This window comes from Cryptomeria japonica, chromosome 2, assembly GCF_030272615.1.
Source record: "Cryptomeria japonica chromosome 2, Sugi_1.0, whole genome shotgun sequence".
Classification (NCBI taxonomy): domain Eukaryota; kingdom Viridiplantae; phylum Streptophyta; class Pinopsida; order Cupressales; family Cupressaceae; genus Cryptomeria; species Cryptomeria japonica.
In genome coordinates, this window is record NC_081406.1 from 144,586,964 (window position 1) to 144,604,023 (window position 17,060).

The window sequence follows — 17,060 nt, forward strand, 5'->3', positions numbered from 1 at the left end:
AATTCAATTTACATTAAGTGCACTCAGAACCCAAAGAATCTCGAAAGTAGACAATCAATTTGTTTGGTGGCACTTGCATAATAGTAGAAGATTTTGCCATTTTTAGTATATGTTCATTCCTTTCCAATGGTGATATATTTCACATAAGCATAGCCATCGGATGCTAAATGGAGTGGTTGAAACAGCCGATTACCTATGCATAAAACACGTGCTCAAAGCATTCTAGAACAAACTATGAAAGGACCATTTGATAGTTTTCCTTACTAAGAAGGAATTGATTGAAGTGTTTTGACTTGTAGAATGACTAATTTTGACAACAGGGAGCCTAACTGCATGAGAGCTACACATGGGACGCAAAGACAAGTGAGCTGCAACAGCATTTATCAGGACAGACAATTATGGGACAGGTTTCTTAAATGATTTGCTGTACCTGTGCCAAGACGAGAAGTGAAATGTTTAAGTGCTTATTTCAATTTAGTAGTTTTAGAGTTGTTATAGCTTTAGCAGATATGATTATTATGTTGAATAAAATATTTAATAAGGTGTTAAACCATAACGTAATAAATATTTTAATTGCATTCAAAAATATTGTGAACAAGTTGTAAGTTGTAACATAAAGACAAATTGGAGCCTGTTAAGCCCAAATTTAAAAGGGTTATTTAACATGATATACTAAAAATTTGGGACACTTTTGAGTCACAATCATTGACCATCCTAATCAAGCCACCCACTGCCATGTTATGACTCTTCCACAAATGAATGATGTCACTAGCAACATGTTATGGAGTTCAAAGCACTTTTTTCTAGTCATAGAATTTAATATAGTGATCATTCTCAAGGGATGCATGCCACTGCAAGACAACATCCATTTTTTGTTTGAACTAGAACTTTTGTCTGGATCAAAGTTTCCAATGAGGTTTTAGCAGAAGACAAAGATATCTCCATCACCAGTGAATATGTACAAGTAGGATTACCAAAGGTGACGAATGACAAGAGAGACCCAATCTTGCATCATAGAAGGCATGCTTAACGACAAGGAGGTTCATATTCTATCGTGGACAAGCTCCAACTCTTATGTGCAGATGTTTTTATTGGCATGCTAGAGAATCTTTAATTTAAAGTGCACTGCTAAGCTCAATGTCATCTAGGTGTCAATCAAATCCAAGAACATATCCAGCATGTATAAAGAGGTTGCAATGTTCAACAAAATAATACTTTAAGATGATTTTTTATTCATTGATCAATATCTATGTTACCGATCCACAACCTGTAGCTCCTAGGTTCGAATCCAATCTAGCCTAAGTTTGGGTCCACATTCAGTCCGCCTGCAAGTCCATCTCAGGTGAACCTGGGACAAATTTGGTAGGTAACCGGCCCAGCTGATGAATTTCAGCTTTTCAACCACAAAAAAAAAAAATTAAGTGCAATTTGCGCCCCCCCCAGACCATAAAATGTGTTGTAGAACACATCTAAAAGACAAACAAACTTGTTTCACCTATTGTGAATGAAGAACAAAAATATTATTCATCATTGCTTAACTTTTTCTTGTTTTCCATCGCATGAATAGAGTTTTAAGATTGATCAGTGAACATTCCAAACTGGTTGATTCACTATCCCTATGCATTTGCAAGAGTGCACTTGTTGCCAAGGAGACTGTAGAGAAAGATTTCTTCAAAAGAGGTAGGTTTTTTTTCAAGTTTTTGTTTTGCACTTGTTGCCAATGAGACTGTGGAGAAAGATTTCTTCAAAAGAGTTAGGTTTTTTTTCCAGATTTTGTTTTTTTTATTTCTTGCATATTTTTTTTCACAAATGAACTCTCTTGTTTTGTTTTCAAGAACCACCTTCAAAACATACCCAAACTCTCCCCTTTGGAAATGTTGAAATGGTACATCAGCTTCCAGGTGGTGGGATAATGTCTGGATTTGTAGTGAATGTAATACTAGATATTCAAGCTCATACAATCAAGTGAAAGGCCATTTGTGCAAGATCCCTAGAAAAGGCATCAAATCTTTCTCAAGCAAAGATGGTAACGACATTCCAAAATCACAAGCCTTGGCATATATTGATGAGCACGAAAAAGTAGATCAAGAGGCAGACCGTAAATCACATTATCCTTTGTTAAAGAAAGGATCTCAAGGGATGAAGCCCCCTCCATTGCCTTCTAAGGAGAGCCAACCATTTTTATCCACACTTGAAGAACAACCTACGGCCTATACACATAAGAGATCAAAGGGACCGTTAGAAAAGGCATTTCAAAACGGTTCTTGAGAGAATGCTAATCAGCAAATAGTGAGATGTCTATATGAGAATGGATTGGCATTCATGTTGTTTGCTCACCATATTAGCAAAAAATAGTAAAAGCAATTACTGAGATTCCAAAAGGTACAAGGGCCCCGATTATGAGGTGTGTGGCACCTTATTGGAAACAGAGGGGAAATTTGTAGATTCCTTGAATCCCATAAGAGATTTGCAGGCAAAAACTGTTGAGACATGGACCAGCTAGGACTCGAACCTAGGACCTTCCATACACTGTTGGAGTGCTCTACCACTGAGCTACTGGCCCCCCTTGGACCAGTCCATCATCGGTCCAGGTGTGGCTTATTTCCAACACAGAGTGCTCTACCACTGAGCTACTGGCCCCTCTTGGACCAGTCCATCATCGGTCCAGGTGTGGCTTATTTCCAACACCAACACCCCCCCTTAAGCCACACCTCTCATGTGCTTGGGGCTCCTAGCCTGGACCTAGCTCTGACACCATGTTGAGACATGGACCAGCTAGGACTCGAACCTAGGACCTTCCATACGCTGCTGGAGTGCTCTACCACTGAGTTACTGGCCCCTCTTGGACCAGTCCATCATTGGTCCGGGTTTGGCTTATTTCCAACACCAACAAAAACAAGGGCTTTTGTCAGTTTTGAAGGATGGAAAGATGCAAGAAATCAACCATTGATCAATGTAATTGCAGTGTCCCCTAAAAAATTAATGTTTTTGAGAGCAATAGATTGTGAAGGAGAGGTGAAGGATGGTGCATTTATTGTTAACATTCTTTGTCAAGCCATTGAGGAAGTGGACCCTTGAAATGTCAAGCCATTGAGGAAGTGGACCCTCGAAATGTCATGTAAGTTATAACAGACAATGCCTAAAATTGTAGAGCGGCTAGGTTATTGATTGAGGTGCATTATTCACACATTTTTTGGACACCTTAGACACCATAATTGATTGGATCAAACAATATGCTAAGACCAAAGAGATCCAAATGTTCATCACCAACCATCATGTCACAAAGCATATTTAAAACATTCTTGAAACTGGAGCTGTTAAAGGTAAGTAAACTTTTTGATATTTATTTAAGTTTAATTTTTGTTAAAAAATATTTCATTTTGATTTTCAAATAGGTTAGTGAGACTCATTTTACCTCCAACACAATTGTGTTGTGAGGCGCTTTCTAACATGGTCATCAACCCAAATTGGTCCATATGGAGGCAATCTAGAATTACCAAGGCAGCAAAGGTTAAGAACACAATTCTAAATGACATTTAATGGGATCGTGTTGAGTATCTCCTTAGTTTCACTAGGCCCATATTGAGCATGATCCGTTATATTGACACGGATAGGCCTTGTTTGAGTGAGACATATGATGGCATCAACTCAAAAATTGAGGAGATGAAATCCATCATAAATGCAATAGAACGAGATCTTCAAGAAACTTTCTTCAAACAACTAGTCAAAATCATTGAAGAAAGATGGAACAAAATGACCACTTCGCTAAATCTTGCCTTTGCCTTGATTCCCAAATATTATAATGTTGTGTTCCTTTTTGTATCAACAAGAGTTGCCCCATATAGAGATGGTGATGTCAATCAAGGGTACAAGGTAGCACTTCATAGACTCTTCATTGATTGTGATATGCAGGACATAGCGAAGGTTGAGTTCATGGATTTTGCACAGTCCAGCAAATTTAGCATTGATGCTCTTTGAGACGAGTATAAGGTCGATGCTCATAGTTGTTGGTACTTCCATGGCCAATCATTCACAACACGTACAACCTCTTGCTATCAAATTTTATCCCAAATAAGTTTTATAAAAAAAATCTTTTATCTTTTAAATTTTATTTTAATTTAATTTCTAAATTTAAATTTTAAATTTTGTAATTCTTTAACTCTAAATTTGTCTTTTAGGTTGCTAGCTCATCTGCATTCAAGAGGAATTGGAACGCATACTCTTTCATCCACTCAATGAAGTGCAACTGACTACACCCAAAAAAGGTATAGGACTTGGTGCATTTGCATTCAAACTCGCAACTTCTTACACACAAACTAAGTGACTACAAGGATGGGGACACAAGGAAGTGGGATATCAAGCCAAAGCATATTGACTTGTATGCTTCCACTAACCACTTTGTTGCACTTGATGTTGATGTTGATGATGATCCAACTGGCAAGCATGAGAGTCTTATTTCAATAAATAATAAAAGAAAAAAAAAGCATGAAAGTCCTACCACTAGTGCCAATGCCACTATTTGTAGTTCTTCTAATCTACCAGTACCTACATCACCTAAGATGGATTGTGATGATGATATTTTTGAAGACCCATATGTTTTTTATCAATGATAGCTAATTGTTGACACTTGGCATTATTATTTTTAAATTTTAACATATTATCATGACATTTGAGTTTGACTAAATGACAATGTAATATTTTTTATTCTTATGATGGTTTTGTTTATTATATAATATATAATACATGACGCTATGTGTGGTATATTTTGAACATAATTATCGCTACATGTATGTATATATTTCTAATTTTTATATGTTTTTGTATGGATAATCCCAAAACAAAGCCAACACATACACACAAAAACAAAAAAAAATTGCTCAAACCTGCAAACCTGAACCAATACCATAACAGATAACTTAGATTATTATGATGAAAACTTTCCATTTAAGATTGGGAGTCAAATAAAGTTTGGATTTTGGAATTAAAAATAAAGGATTTTGAAATTAAAAATAGAGGATTTTGCTTTATAGAACACAAAATGTTTCAAATTTGTGATTTCATGGCAAAAGTGGAGTGTAAATGAAGTGCAAGTTCCATTTTGTTTGTTCCTACACTTTGCTTTCAGCAATACGTAATACATAAACTCGTTCTTTATAGGCTCATCTTCTATAAAACTGAGTTGATGTGTAGGAACAAACAACATGGAGTCATGAACTGTAGTCGAAAGATGTGTGTATAACTCAGCCCAGCAATGCTAGCTCTATGTGGAGTCATGCATTTGTATCTCAAACAAGTCTGCCAAGGTTGCAACAACCATACAAGCATTACTTAGGTTAGGAATTGACCCAACAAACCAGATGCATAAATGTGATTCAATTGCTTGGGACTTAATTGGTAAAAAACTAAAAAGTCAAAAGGAGAAAAGTTTTTCTTTACATCCAGCATGACCCAAAATAATTTTCATTTTTTGCTATTTAAAACTGCCTGTGATTTCGGTGCAGCAGCACCTCACTGGGTTCAAGGCATGACATTCCAGAGGGATTCAAGGGTAGCCTATGAGACCACATAGACCTTCACGGTGTGTGCCATTTTTCATAATTTTATTATTTTTTAACCAAACTCCAAGAGTCCTCCAAACCCTTCAAAAAATGCTTGAATTTCACACTTCTGCATTTGAATGTTTCAAATTTTTTATTCCTTTTTTTCTGAATTTTCAAACTTGACTCTCAGAGGCAAGACTAACTAGATTCAGCAAGTCTGACCAGACTCATCCAGTACCTGGGGCTCGAATCTCTAAGCCTTAGTAGACCATAACCACCTTAGGACTCAACATGTTTGGGCGAGTCTTTGCATGTCTTGTAACCATGCATCAAATGAAGATTTCAGGAATAACACAAAAGAAGATGATTAGTAGAAGAGGTTTGAGCACTTTTGTTGAGAGATGACAACTATATCATTGCCAACATAAGCCAGTGAACTGCATCATGCTTCTGGATATTTTCATAGGAAGCTTTATGGCATCTACCAAAGCAATATTACTTATTGGGCTGCAGCAAGATGATATAAGCATGAAAGACAGAAGATACAGAATTACAAACACCATCAACAGAACTATTGATTTTCCTTCAGCGCAGCAATAAGAAGAAAACATTTCTTTCCCATATTTCATGGACGTGGAGAAAATCATTCAGTTCCATCTACAATACAAGATTATTAGAAAATTATTTAAACTTGATGTCAAAGAATAAGTGGCAAAAAGTAATACAGAAGTAAGCTAAGTTCCAGGCAGATTTCTTTAAAGAGCAACTAGCAAGCAGCACTTCATGAAGTCACAATTTTTTTTCAATTGTGTCCATAACATAATCTACTGTCTTAAATAGGTATTTCCACAACCCATGTTTTTTTTTTGCAGTTTTTCCATCCTAAGTTGCATGGTGAAATAGAAATTAATTAATGGAGGAGTTCCCAGTAAGTAGAGAATTTGAGATAGCAACTTCATCGAGATTGATGGAAGGATTCTTCACCAATAATAAATGCATTCCTTCTCTGGAATCTTCTTAAGTTCAAACATATTTATCCTGCATATGATAAATGTGAAATGTTTTACTAAAATGCCTCACCCAAGCATAACAGTAATATTAAAAAACATGATTGAAGGAGAAATGCTCAAAGTTTGAGTAAGGGAAAATACATGACATGGCAATAATATATAACTCTTTAAGTTTATAACTCTTTAAGTTTTATGAATGACAATACCATTTGGACAAAGATTTAAAGCAAAAATGATTAGATTCTCGCATCCATTGAGAAGATGAACTATGTTTTTTGGGGAAGTAGTCTATTTTGAAGACTGCTTTTAAAATTGGCACACAGAAATTGTTGAACCCAGATTTCTACTATATAACAAAGAATGAAAATGGCAATAAAAGCCAGATTTCCTTTTGCACACCTTCCCATATCATAAACAATGATACAAACCACTGCAACTACTCGCCTGCCTCACAAATAATTGCAAGCTGAATCAGAAAGTCATAAATGAATGGCATTGAAAGCCAGATTTCCTTTCACATCTTCTCATATTATAAACAAAGATGCAAACCACAGGGATTAATTGCCTGACTGATGAATAATTACAAGCTGAATCAGGCAGCAAGTAACTCGCAGTAGTAGTCACCGCCAAGTAATTATGAAAAATCACCATGCATTTTTTATTTATACTCACTTGAAACTCTGGAAAAACTCACAATTTGGGGGAAAAATCAGCAACAGCTAAGAAAGTGCATTTCCTGACAACTTTTTTATTTTTTCCAGGTGATGTTTTATTCAACAACACTTGTGTGAGGTCTGCTGATTGCCTTGACTGTGTTAAGGGCTTGTGCCACAAAATCAAAAGGTTTTTACAGCTATGTCACTCTCACAAAAACGTGGGATATTTTGTGGTTGTGCTGCTGCATATTTCAGGTATGTGCTAAATTGAACTCTAACTTTGATCTATATATCAAGAAAATTAGCAATATGTACATAAATTTAGTAATATGCATGTTTTTGAAGAACATTTTTAAAATTTATTAAACCTTTTAGTGTTCAATAAATTTGCCAACTTATTGCTGAGCTTTCTCCCAAGCTTTTGCCTAGTTCCATGTTCTAAAATATTTTGGGTCCAAGTTATTGCCAAGTCCAAGATTTTCCAGTATGATCATAAATGCACATTTACTAAAATCAAAGCGGATAAAATTGCAACTGCTAGCATATAGATATGCTAACACTACAGATTGTATTGGTAAAGAGAATGCTAAAAGCCTAAAATAACACACTCCATCCCAATGCTTTTAAAATTTCCAGAGCATAGAAAGAATCTCAATTGGACATGTCTATGTGTCAGTTTCTCATAATATCTTAATTGTAGCATTCAACGAGATTTGTCTCTCAAGTCCCTTGTGACCCAACAAAAGAATACAAACAACCACACACACACACACATGCCTACATACATATAAACATATGAAAGTGGCTTATAGATGTAAAATTGGTTATCGGGATTCTCAATTTTGTTTCTACATTGCACATTATTGATGCTGAAAAAATTGAAATAAAACTCATGTTTATAGGTGACACCAATTATGTGATACCAATGTTTTAGAATGCGCAAATAAATGCAGCATACTTGCAACCTTGACAAGCACAATTACACAAAAGACGGAACAAAGGGGTCATCTGCACACCAAAATATGGAATGCAATTGCAAATCCAAGATAGTAAGGGAGCCTTCAGAAATAAGTGTTTACCATTTGCCTGATCAACTAATACTGTTGTCAATTTTGAGAGTCAAGTGGTGTGAATCATACCATTTGCGCCCATAAACAACTGGTTTCCTATGTCAGAATGAACAAGACATCTTGTAACATTCACATCACCCTGAGGAAATCACCCATTAGAGGCAATGAAGGGAGTGGTGAATGTGATAACAAGGATGATAACCGTAACAAAATAGGGCAAGGTGAAAGATCATGCTGCACCTCTGAAAAAGGTCATAGCAACTGTAGCTATGGAGTTGCTTCAAGCTTAATTTTCAAAAAGAAAGCAATACCTAAAGACAATTTTGGACCTCTAAGGTGTTCATGAGAATCTACAAATGAAATTGTTGAACAAACTTGCATCAGGCAAGCCTATGTACATCATTCTGTTAAAAGTTTATACCTTGAGTATCTCAACTAGTGTTCTCGAAGTGATGGCACAACAGAGAGATCAGAATGGAGAGGACAGAATTATAAAGGAAAATACAGCACAGCTATGTACGGGGGCTTGTTTGAGATTAGCTTACCGGTTAAGTATTTGAGACTTGACTTACTTGTGGATGTAACTTAGTCCATTGTAAGCTTCACTTGAGATTTACTTAACACCTCATCTAGTCTCTCTTAAATTGGTTCTTAGTGCACTTGTCTATTTAAAGGACACATTATTCTAATGTTTATAATGATGTATATAGATTCTCTATTTTAAATTTAATTCAGGAGCAGTATATTTCTTTTCATATTTAATTAGAAGACAGCTACAGGTTTGAAGAAAGTTCAAGACTGTGTATTGGCTGTTCAAATTTTCAGCAGGATGTGTATGTAGATTAGCATGGTCAGAGATTTTTTTTATTGAAGTTTTTGTGCTTTAAGCTAACTAGTTTTGGGAATAAATTTCTTGAGTGAAAAAATCTGCCTACCATGGTCTGAATAAATTACACAGTATGAGAGCATATAATCTGAAATCTTCCGACCTATGTACGGAGCAGGCTGCTACCTGTGAGAGGGAGATTTCAAAGGACTTCAACAGGTGTGACACCCTCTCTTCAAGATTCAATTAATTCAGACCTCTAATAGATTGTTGGGTGGGATGGCCCAAGTGATCCAATCATTGGAGTGTTAATCCACACCTATGATAGGCTGCTGATCTAAGTTATTTTCAGCCAAACTGTTTGTTTTAGCATGTTCTAGAAGCCACTAGTCACACTTTGAGAGAAGAAAGAAAGAAATTATATTAATGGACGTCCACCAATGACCAAAAGCAGGTCAATGGGACTCAAGAGAGCAATTTATATAGAAAGCTCTAGGAAGAGAAACCTAGAAAGGTCCAACAAAGGGAAAAAAAAAAGCAAAGAAATACGAAATAATAAGGGACCTGTTGTGACGTTTTCACACATAGCCCTATTGCAAATGGGGTCCCCTCTTGTCACTGGCTAGGTTAGGTGTTTTGTTAGTCCAGTCACTGCTTGGAAACGTTTTTGCGGTCTTTAGCCTTACAATGAAAGGGTTTCATCTTGAAAAGTCCAAAAGTGAGTCTGGGACTGAGAGAGAGGTCTTGAAAGATGAGGTTGCAAGATTTCTTGCTTTAGTTATTACAGGGGTGGAATTGCAAGGTTCCCTTGCAATTTCGCCCAAATATTGCATTTAACCTTTGTATCCCCGAGTTGTACTGCAAAGTTGCTTTAACCTCAAATGTCAAAGGCATGTGAAGTGATCAAAATCGATGCATGGAACCTTGCAAATGCCGAATTTGTGCATGAGCAATGTGAAATCCTTAGAGGTTTATGTATGACTATGATAAAATTCCAACCTTGGTGTGTAATGCATTGACATGGTGGATTTCCGCCCTTGTAACCTCTTTTAATGCACACACAAGGAGAAAGTCCGCCTTTCAATTCAATACATTAGCACTATGAAGAATCCTACCTAGGTGATCAATGCATATACATGTACAAAATCTGCCTTGCTTAATACATGCACAACTAAGATCCCCTCCAATGATTGCAAAACTTGGATTTTGTGTAGAAATCGAGAATATAAAAAGGTAAATGCAATTCGCGAGCGTAGAGTTAAATTATAAGGGTAAGATTCAAAGATGTTGCTAAATTCACAACAAAATGTTATAATTTCTATCAAAGTTGTTGAGCAACTTTTAGACTTGCATCAAAAAATGTTGACAAAGTTTCTAAGTCTGCCAATGAATTGTTGAATGCCTTTGTCAAAATTCATACAAAATCGCAACACTACTTGCAAAATTGAGGACTCAACAAGGTGTTCACATTCAAGGATGCAGATGAAAGATGTAGCAGCAACATGAGGGCTCAACACCATGAGGAAGTCGAAATTCACACCCTATCAAGAGAACGAACTCAACAATATGGAGGATTGTCAATTAAGGAAAACCACCTGAAGGGGATTGCTCCACAACATCAAGAAGATGAAGATAAGCTCAAGAACTTCATTGGATGTTCGGAAGAGATCGAGACAAGGACAAGGAATGACATTGCTCTATAAGTTAAGATTTTGCATTGATCTTGGATTAAATCCAAGATCAACATGAGGACTCTACTATATGTGATACACTACAACAACAAGAGCATCAATGGAAGGGGGAATTTCATGATTCTAAGGATGAAGATTATCTCGCGACATAAAAAAGACTCCACAAATGCAACAATGCTGATGAAAGGACTCACGAATGTAAGGTCAAGACATTGCAACATGAAGGATTGAATTACATCAAGGAGTCTCAAGATAACATCACGACAAGGTTCACACAATAAGGAAGTAATGAGAAATCAAGGAACTACAACTACAAGGATTCCACATCATGAAGTCAAAAATTACACCAAGGAATACAAGTCTGAGGCAAGGAATTTCAAGATTAAAGAACTACAAAGGAGATCAAAATCAAGTATGAATGAAATGCACAACATCACACAAGGAAGGATTCCCAAAACATGGAGATGGAAAGGTGAAATATGATCAAGAAAAGTGGATAGTTTCAGAAGAATTAAGCAAAGTTACAAACTTAATCATCACATCAAGCAATTGGAAATTTTAAGTATCAAGAGATATTGCTGAGGATGAAAGTTTACAAGAGATATGAAAGCTAAGTTGGCGCCCATTCATCATCAATCAATCCAAAGATTCCAAGTTAGCATGTTTAGGTGCATTGGACCTAACTCATCCCAAGAAGGACAACTACACATGTGGATTGGTCCACATTCTAAAATGGACATGTGTCCGTAACATTGTAATTTTTTAAAAATAAATTGAATGAATGATTCAATAATTGGATGATTACATTGAACGATATACACACGTATATATAGAGGTTATAAGATGATGTTCTATAATTAGAACATAACATTAAAGTAAAAGATTAATGAGCTAAACGCTAAATTAAGCATGAAAGCTAATTAATTAAAACGAAAAAGCTAAATGCTAAATAAAGCTTAAAAGCTAATTACATAATAAAAAGCTAACTTAACAAGCTAAATAAGTCAACAACTTAAAATAGAAGACGACCACTAAAAATAGAAGATGACCATTATAGAAGATATTAATATTATTTTAACACCCTCCCTAATGGTCATCGTACTCAAAACCCTACAGAAAACACTGCAGGTGTTATGATCACAGATGCAAAGAACACTTTGCTGCTACGGAGACCCTCCCAGGATCTGCAGAATGTAAATGACCAAGAGTACCAAAAGCCATCCAAGCGAATGTAGCCTTCACACACGAATTAGAGATCTAGCACACACGAATTACTGAAGCCTGAAACAATGATTTTGAGGAAAAAATCAGCAAACCCTTTTGCAAAAGAGTACCAACTCCAAAACTGACTGCAAGATACCACGGTTGCAGATGTACGCCCTGGCAAGTGTGACCCAAACTGACTGCAACAAAGCTCGATTTTTGAGGAGAAAAATCGATCAAAACCAAAGAACTTCGCGAATCACAAATCCCACGTGAACTTCGTGTATTACAGATGATTTTTGAGGAAAAAATCGTAAAAACCAGCAAACAATTTTTGAAGAAAAAAAATCGTGAAAACCTAGAAATCCCACGCAAGCTTTGCGGATGACAGATAATAATTTTTAAGGAAAAAATTCTAAACCTTGAAATAGGAACCCTCAAAAAGAGAATTTACGATTTTGAGGAGAAAATCAAAAAACCAAGAAATCTAAGGTTACAAATCATCGTTTTTTTGGAAAAAAAGGGTAAAACCCAGATAAATAAAATCTTACATGAATATCGCAGATTACAGATGGGATAATTTTTAAGGGAAAATTATAAACCTTGCGAACAATTTTTGAGGAAAAAATCGTGAAAACCCTCCCATGATTTTTTGTGTAAAAAATCCGAAAACCGACAGACAATTTTTCAGGAAAAAATCGTGAAAACCCTGGGACCTGTAAGACGAGGTCTGGCCTAATTCAATCTGATAAAGGTAACAATATTCAAATATCGTGAACATGCACTGTTTCCAGGTGTTGTGGCAGCTGTTGAACTTTTGACTATGTTCCAACATGATGTTGGTCAAAGATGCCATCACAAAAATGGAGGTTGAACGAGGTCAACCTAGTGAAAGCATGAGACAGAAGAATCTGATTCAAAAATCAAAATAGAAGCAGCTGCACAAAAAATCCGAAACCCTGGAGGAGAATTTGTGCCCAAATTCTAAGGCACAAATTTTGAGGTTTGGAAGAAACCTAGAAATTAAAAAAAATTGCAAACTTAAAACCTGAAATTTTTCCTGAAAATAATCAGAAAAAATAACAATTTGCAGAAAATAAAAAAATACCTCTGATTTTTTTTTTGTAAAAAAAAAAGAAAAATATAGACGATTTTTTTTCAAAAAAAGGCAAAAAATAATAAGGGCAGAAACCCTAGGTCGGATGTACAGCATAAACAGTGCCCACATAATTAGCAGAAATCGCTGACTGTTTTTAAATTCCAAGGCCAATTCGTTGGCACAAAAATTGAGGCACGAAAAGCAAGGCAACCAAAAAAATCTGAGATCAACCCAGAAAAGCTCTCGTAAAACCCACAAAGAATCTAAAATCAAAATATAGATCCGACGGCTCAAAAATTGAGGCACGAAAAATGATGCACCCAGAAAAATATGATGATGACCCACCAAGAATCTGCAAGCAAAATAAAATTTCGACTTAAACTGAAGGGTCAAAACCCTAGTCGAAAATTGCAGAAACCCTAGGAAAAATTTTGATCTGCAAAAAAAAACTCCAGTGTGCACGCTCGAAAATCTCCAGAACCCTAAAAAAAACATGAACAGCTGCCCAGCACAAAGAAATTCGCCCACGAACCAGAAACCCTTGAAAAGCCTTCAAAAAAGCAAAATCTTAGCCCTTGAATTGTATTGGGGTATTTATATAAGGCATAGCCTTCTCGTTTGTAAAAGCTAATAGTTAGTTAATAATTCAGTAGCAGAAGATTAGTTGGCTAAGTAAAAGTAGAATAGACAAAGATTGTAGCCAAGGCTTGATGGAATAAACATACTGTTTTCATTAGAGATATGGTGGATTTTGTGTGTTATTTCAACATGTTTCATGGTTTCTACTTCTCGAGATCAATTCAAAGTTGATTAAAGTTTATTGATCTTGATGGAGAAATGCAATGATATGTGATGAATTCCTCGGTTCATACTTTTTGTGGTTTGTCGATTGTAAGCTGCAGTGCACCGTTAGCTTGAACCTCATTATTGTAATAGTTCAATGGTGAATGTTTCATTTGGATTGCGCCAGCATTGGGTATTTGAAAGAATGGTTTGCAGTATGAAAATCTTTCATTTCCTTGGGAGATTGCACCAATGTTGTGTAGTTGTTATCATGACGAAGCAAAAGCTTGGTTTGAGGAATTCATCTATCTAAGCATCATTCATTATTATCATTGTCCTTAGGTGTTAAATTAGCATAAGATTTCTTGAACCCTTTATACTTTTTGATATTTCTTTGTTTGAGAGAAGTTAATTTGCAAGTTCCAGTTGCAATTCATAAGCATGAGTCCCTTTGTGAAACCAGCATATCACATCATACAACTAAGTCTATCCAATTGCCATTGTCAAGACCTAACTAAAGAAACCTTGGAGTCACCTCATTTGATCACATGGTCTAGCATTTGAAGATTCTTTGTTCAAGAGAAGATAGAATACTTAGTATTTTATTTTGTGTGCATAAAAAACACATCAAGAGGACCACCGACATAAGTGTTCAAGAAACTAGTACATATAGCCAAGAAGAGTGAGCATGAACCCCAAAGAGTTCACTGAAGAAAACTAGAGATCATAAAATATCACTATCTAAAGGATGCTTCCAACTTCGCAGCTTAAAAGTGCATATTGCAGATGCTGCTAGAGGATATTGATCTTTGAATTTTTGTCAAAACAAAGATTGCAACTCCTACCAACCCTATTTAGTTGGCCGAATTGAACAAAAGTCTGCCAAGGCAGTGTGAATCATCTTAGATTTGGTGAATGACCTTTTGATCCCTCACACTGAAGAGAAGAAGACAACAAAGGAATTGTACAATGCCTTGACCACTCTATACCAAAGTGTAAACAAATCCAACAAGATGCTGCTAAAGAAGCTCAATACTACAGGCATGAGCAGTAAAAAAAGTGTCCCTCTGCTTTATAAAGATCATTGAGCTTCAAGATTAGGTCACTACCATCAAGCTCAAGGTCGAGAAAGATGATTCAGTGTCCATATCTATAATGGGTTATCTCCATCTTGAGTTCCATCTATTTGAGATGTTTGCACTCTTGAGAAGCTTCCCAAATTTGAGAAGCATTGTAATGATGTTATCCAAGAGGAGACCAGACTAGAGAATTTTCAGCTAGACTTAAATAGAGTCAAAACCTAGCACTCATCAAGAAGACAAAGAAATGTGGTATGAAGGGAGAACCCAGGAAAGTTCAAAAGGAGTATTCCAATTCTTCTCAACAAGGGAAGAAAGACTTGTGCAACATCCAACGTTTTGAATGCCACAAGAACAAGCCGCATCAAAAGTAATTTGCAGGGAATGCAGAGGCTTTAATGATGAATGAGATTTCATCCAAGCTTGAGATAAACCTTCTCCACTGTGTCATGCCTATCCACTAAAATCATTTTCTAGTGTAGTGCAATATGTGGGTAATGAAGCATCAAGTCGTGAACTTCAATAAAAAGGTTTTCTGAAAATTTCTAGAACAAAAGATGAGGATACAAGTGAAGCTTGGTGATGATGCAAAACATCCAGTTATAGGGACAAGATTTGTTTCCTTTTGCAAGCCTCCAAATGATGTCCTTAAGCTTTATTATGTCTTATATGTTCTTGTCTTAGCTAAATGCTTGCTTTTAGTGCCAACCATGACTAATCTTAGGTGTGGCTGAGTTTGATTCAACAAGTTAGTATCAATGATTGTAGTTAGGATCTTGATTGATTTTGCCTAGACGTATGGATGGCCTTTATAGGTTGCTGGTCAAAATGATCAAAAACAGATCCCTAGTCCATCCATGATAATGACCAACTATGCAAACTTGGCACATGAAACTTAGTTGCCTACAATATAGAGTATTATCTCTCTTAAAGGACATTGTGTGTGTTGGGAATAAGATCCTTGGCAAATTTCTATAACAAAAGATGAGGATACAAGTGAAGCTTGGTGATGATGCAAAACATCCAATCATAGAGACAAGATTTGTTTCCTTTTGCAAGCCTCCAAATGATGTCCTTAAGCTTTATTATGTCTTATACATTCTTGTCTTGGCTAAATGCTTGCTTTTAGTGCTAACCATGACAAATCTTAGGTGTGGCTGAGTTTGATTCAACAAATCAGTATCAAAGATTGTAGTTAGGATCTTGATCGAGTCTTGCCTAGAAGTATGGATGGCCTTTATAGGTTGCTTGTCCGTCCAATCAAAGATGGAGCCCTAGTCCATCCATGATAGCAACCGACTGTGCAAACTTGGCACATGAAACTTAGTTGCCTACAATATAGAGTATTATCTCTCTTAAAGGACATGGTGTGTGTTGGATATAAGATCCGTGTTACAGCCACAGGACAGACAATAGTATTTAGACAATCCATTCAACAATGTTGAAATTAACATAGAGTAGATGGAAAGAAACTAATTAGAAGTGATTCTATTTGTTCAGTCTTCAGAAATAGTTTCATTCTCACCCTCTTTTTCACTCCCTGAATTATAGTATTAACATAGAGTAGATTATTATAGTAATTAAATTGTGTAGTATTAATTAAACTTGTGGCTCATAATTGAGATTTAATTCCCTCCAATTAATAGCATTTAAATTATTAGTTTTGTAATCCATATAAAATGATTTATAGCATTCAATATATTATTCGCTTTACCTTCTTTTGATAGTTCCATCAAGTGTATTTGCATTGAGTACAGCTTGGAAGCATGTACCTTTTCCACACCATGGACATGGTTATGCCACTGCTTTTCTAGGTCGTGTCCTCCATGCAAAGCATATGGAAGCACATACCTTCCACACCATGCACATGGTTATGCCACTACCTTTCTAGGTTGTCTTGTCCATGCAAAGCATATGGTATGGGACCTTGCATCACCTACAATTATTGTTTCGCCTTCCTCTAAATGGTGCACTTTGCCATCATGCAACTTGTGCTTGTGTATCAATATCATGTGATGTTATGCTATGATGTTGCAGGGGCGCATATGTTCTACCACCTTGAGTGGTGTTGTTAAAGTAAGTTAAAGATGTAAACAAACAAAA

General features: G+C 36.1%; 1 protein-coding gene across 2 annotated transcripts in view; it reads right to left on the bottom strand.

The window, feature by feature from the left end:
- LOC131071339 (zinc finger protein BRUTUS) overlaps positions 1 to 17,060 on the bottom strand; it is a 60,206-nt gene that overhangs the window by 27,213 nt on the left and 15,933 nt on the right. The window contains exon 2 of one of the 2 annotated variants that reach the window (XM_058007129.2): positions 6,525 to 6,578. The exons of the other annotated variant lie outside the window; for it this stretch is intronic. Coding sequence (XP_057863112.2) covers positions 6,525 to 6,539 — 15 coding nt within the window. The 5' untranslated portion in view covers positions 6,540 to 6,578. The remainder of the gene's footprint in view (positions 1 to 6,524; positions 6,579 to 17,060) is intronic. 2 annotated transcript variants of the gene reach the window in all.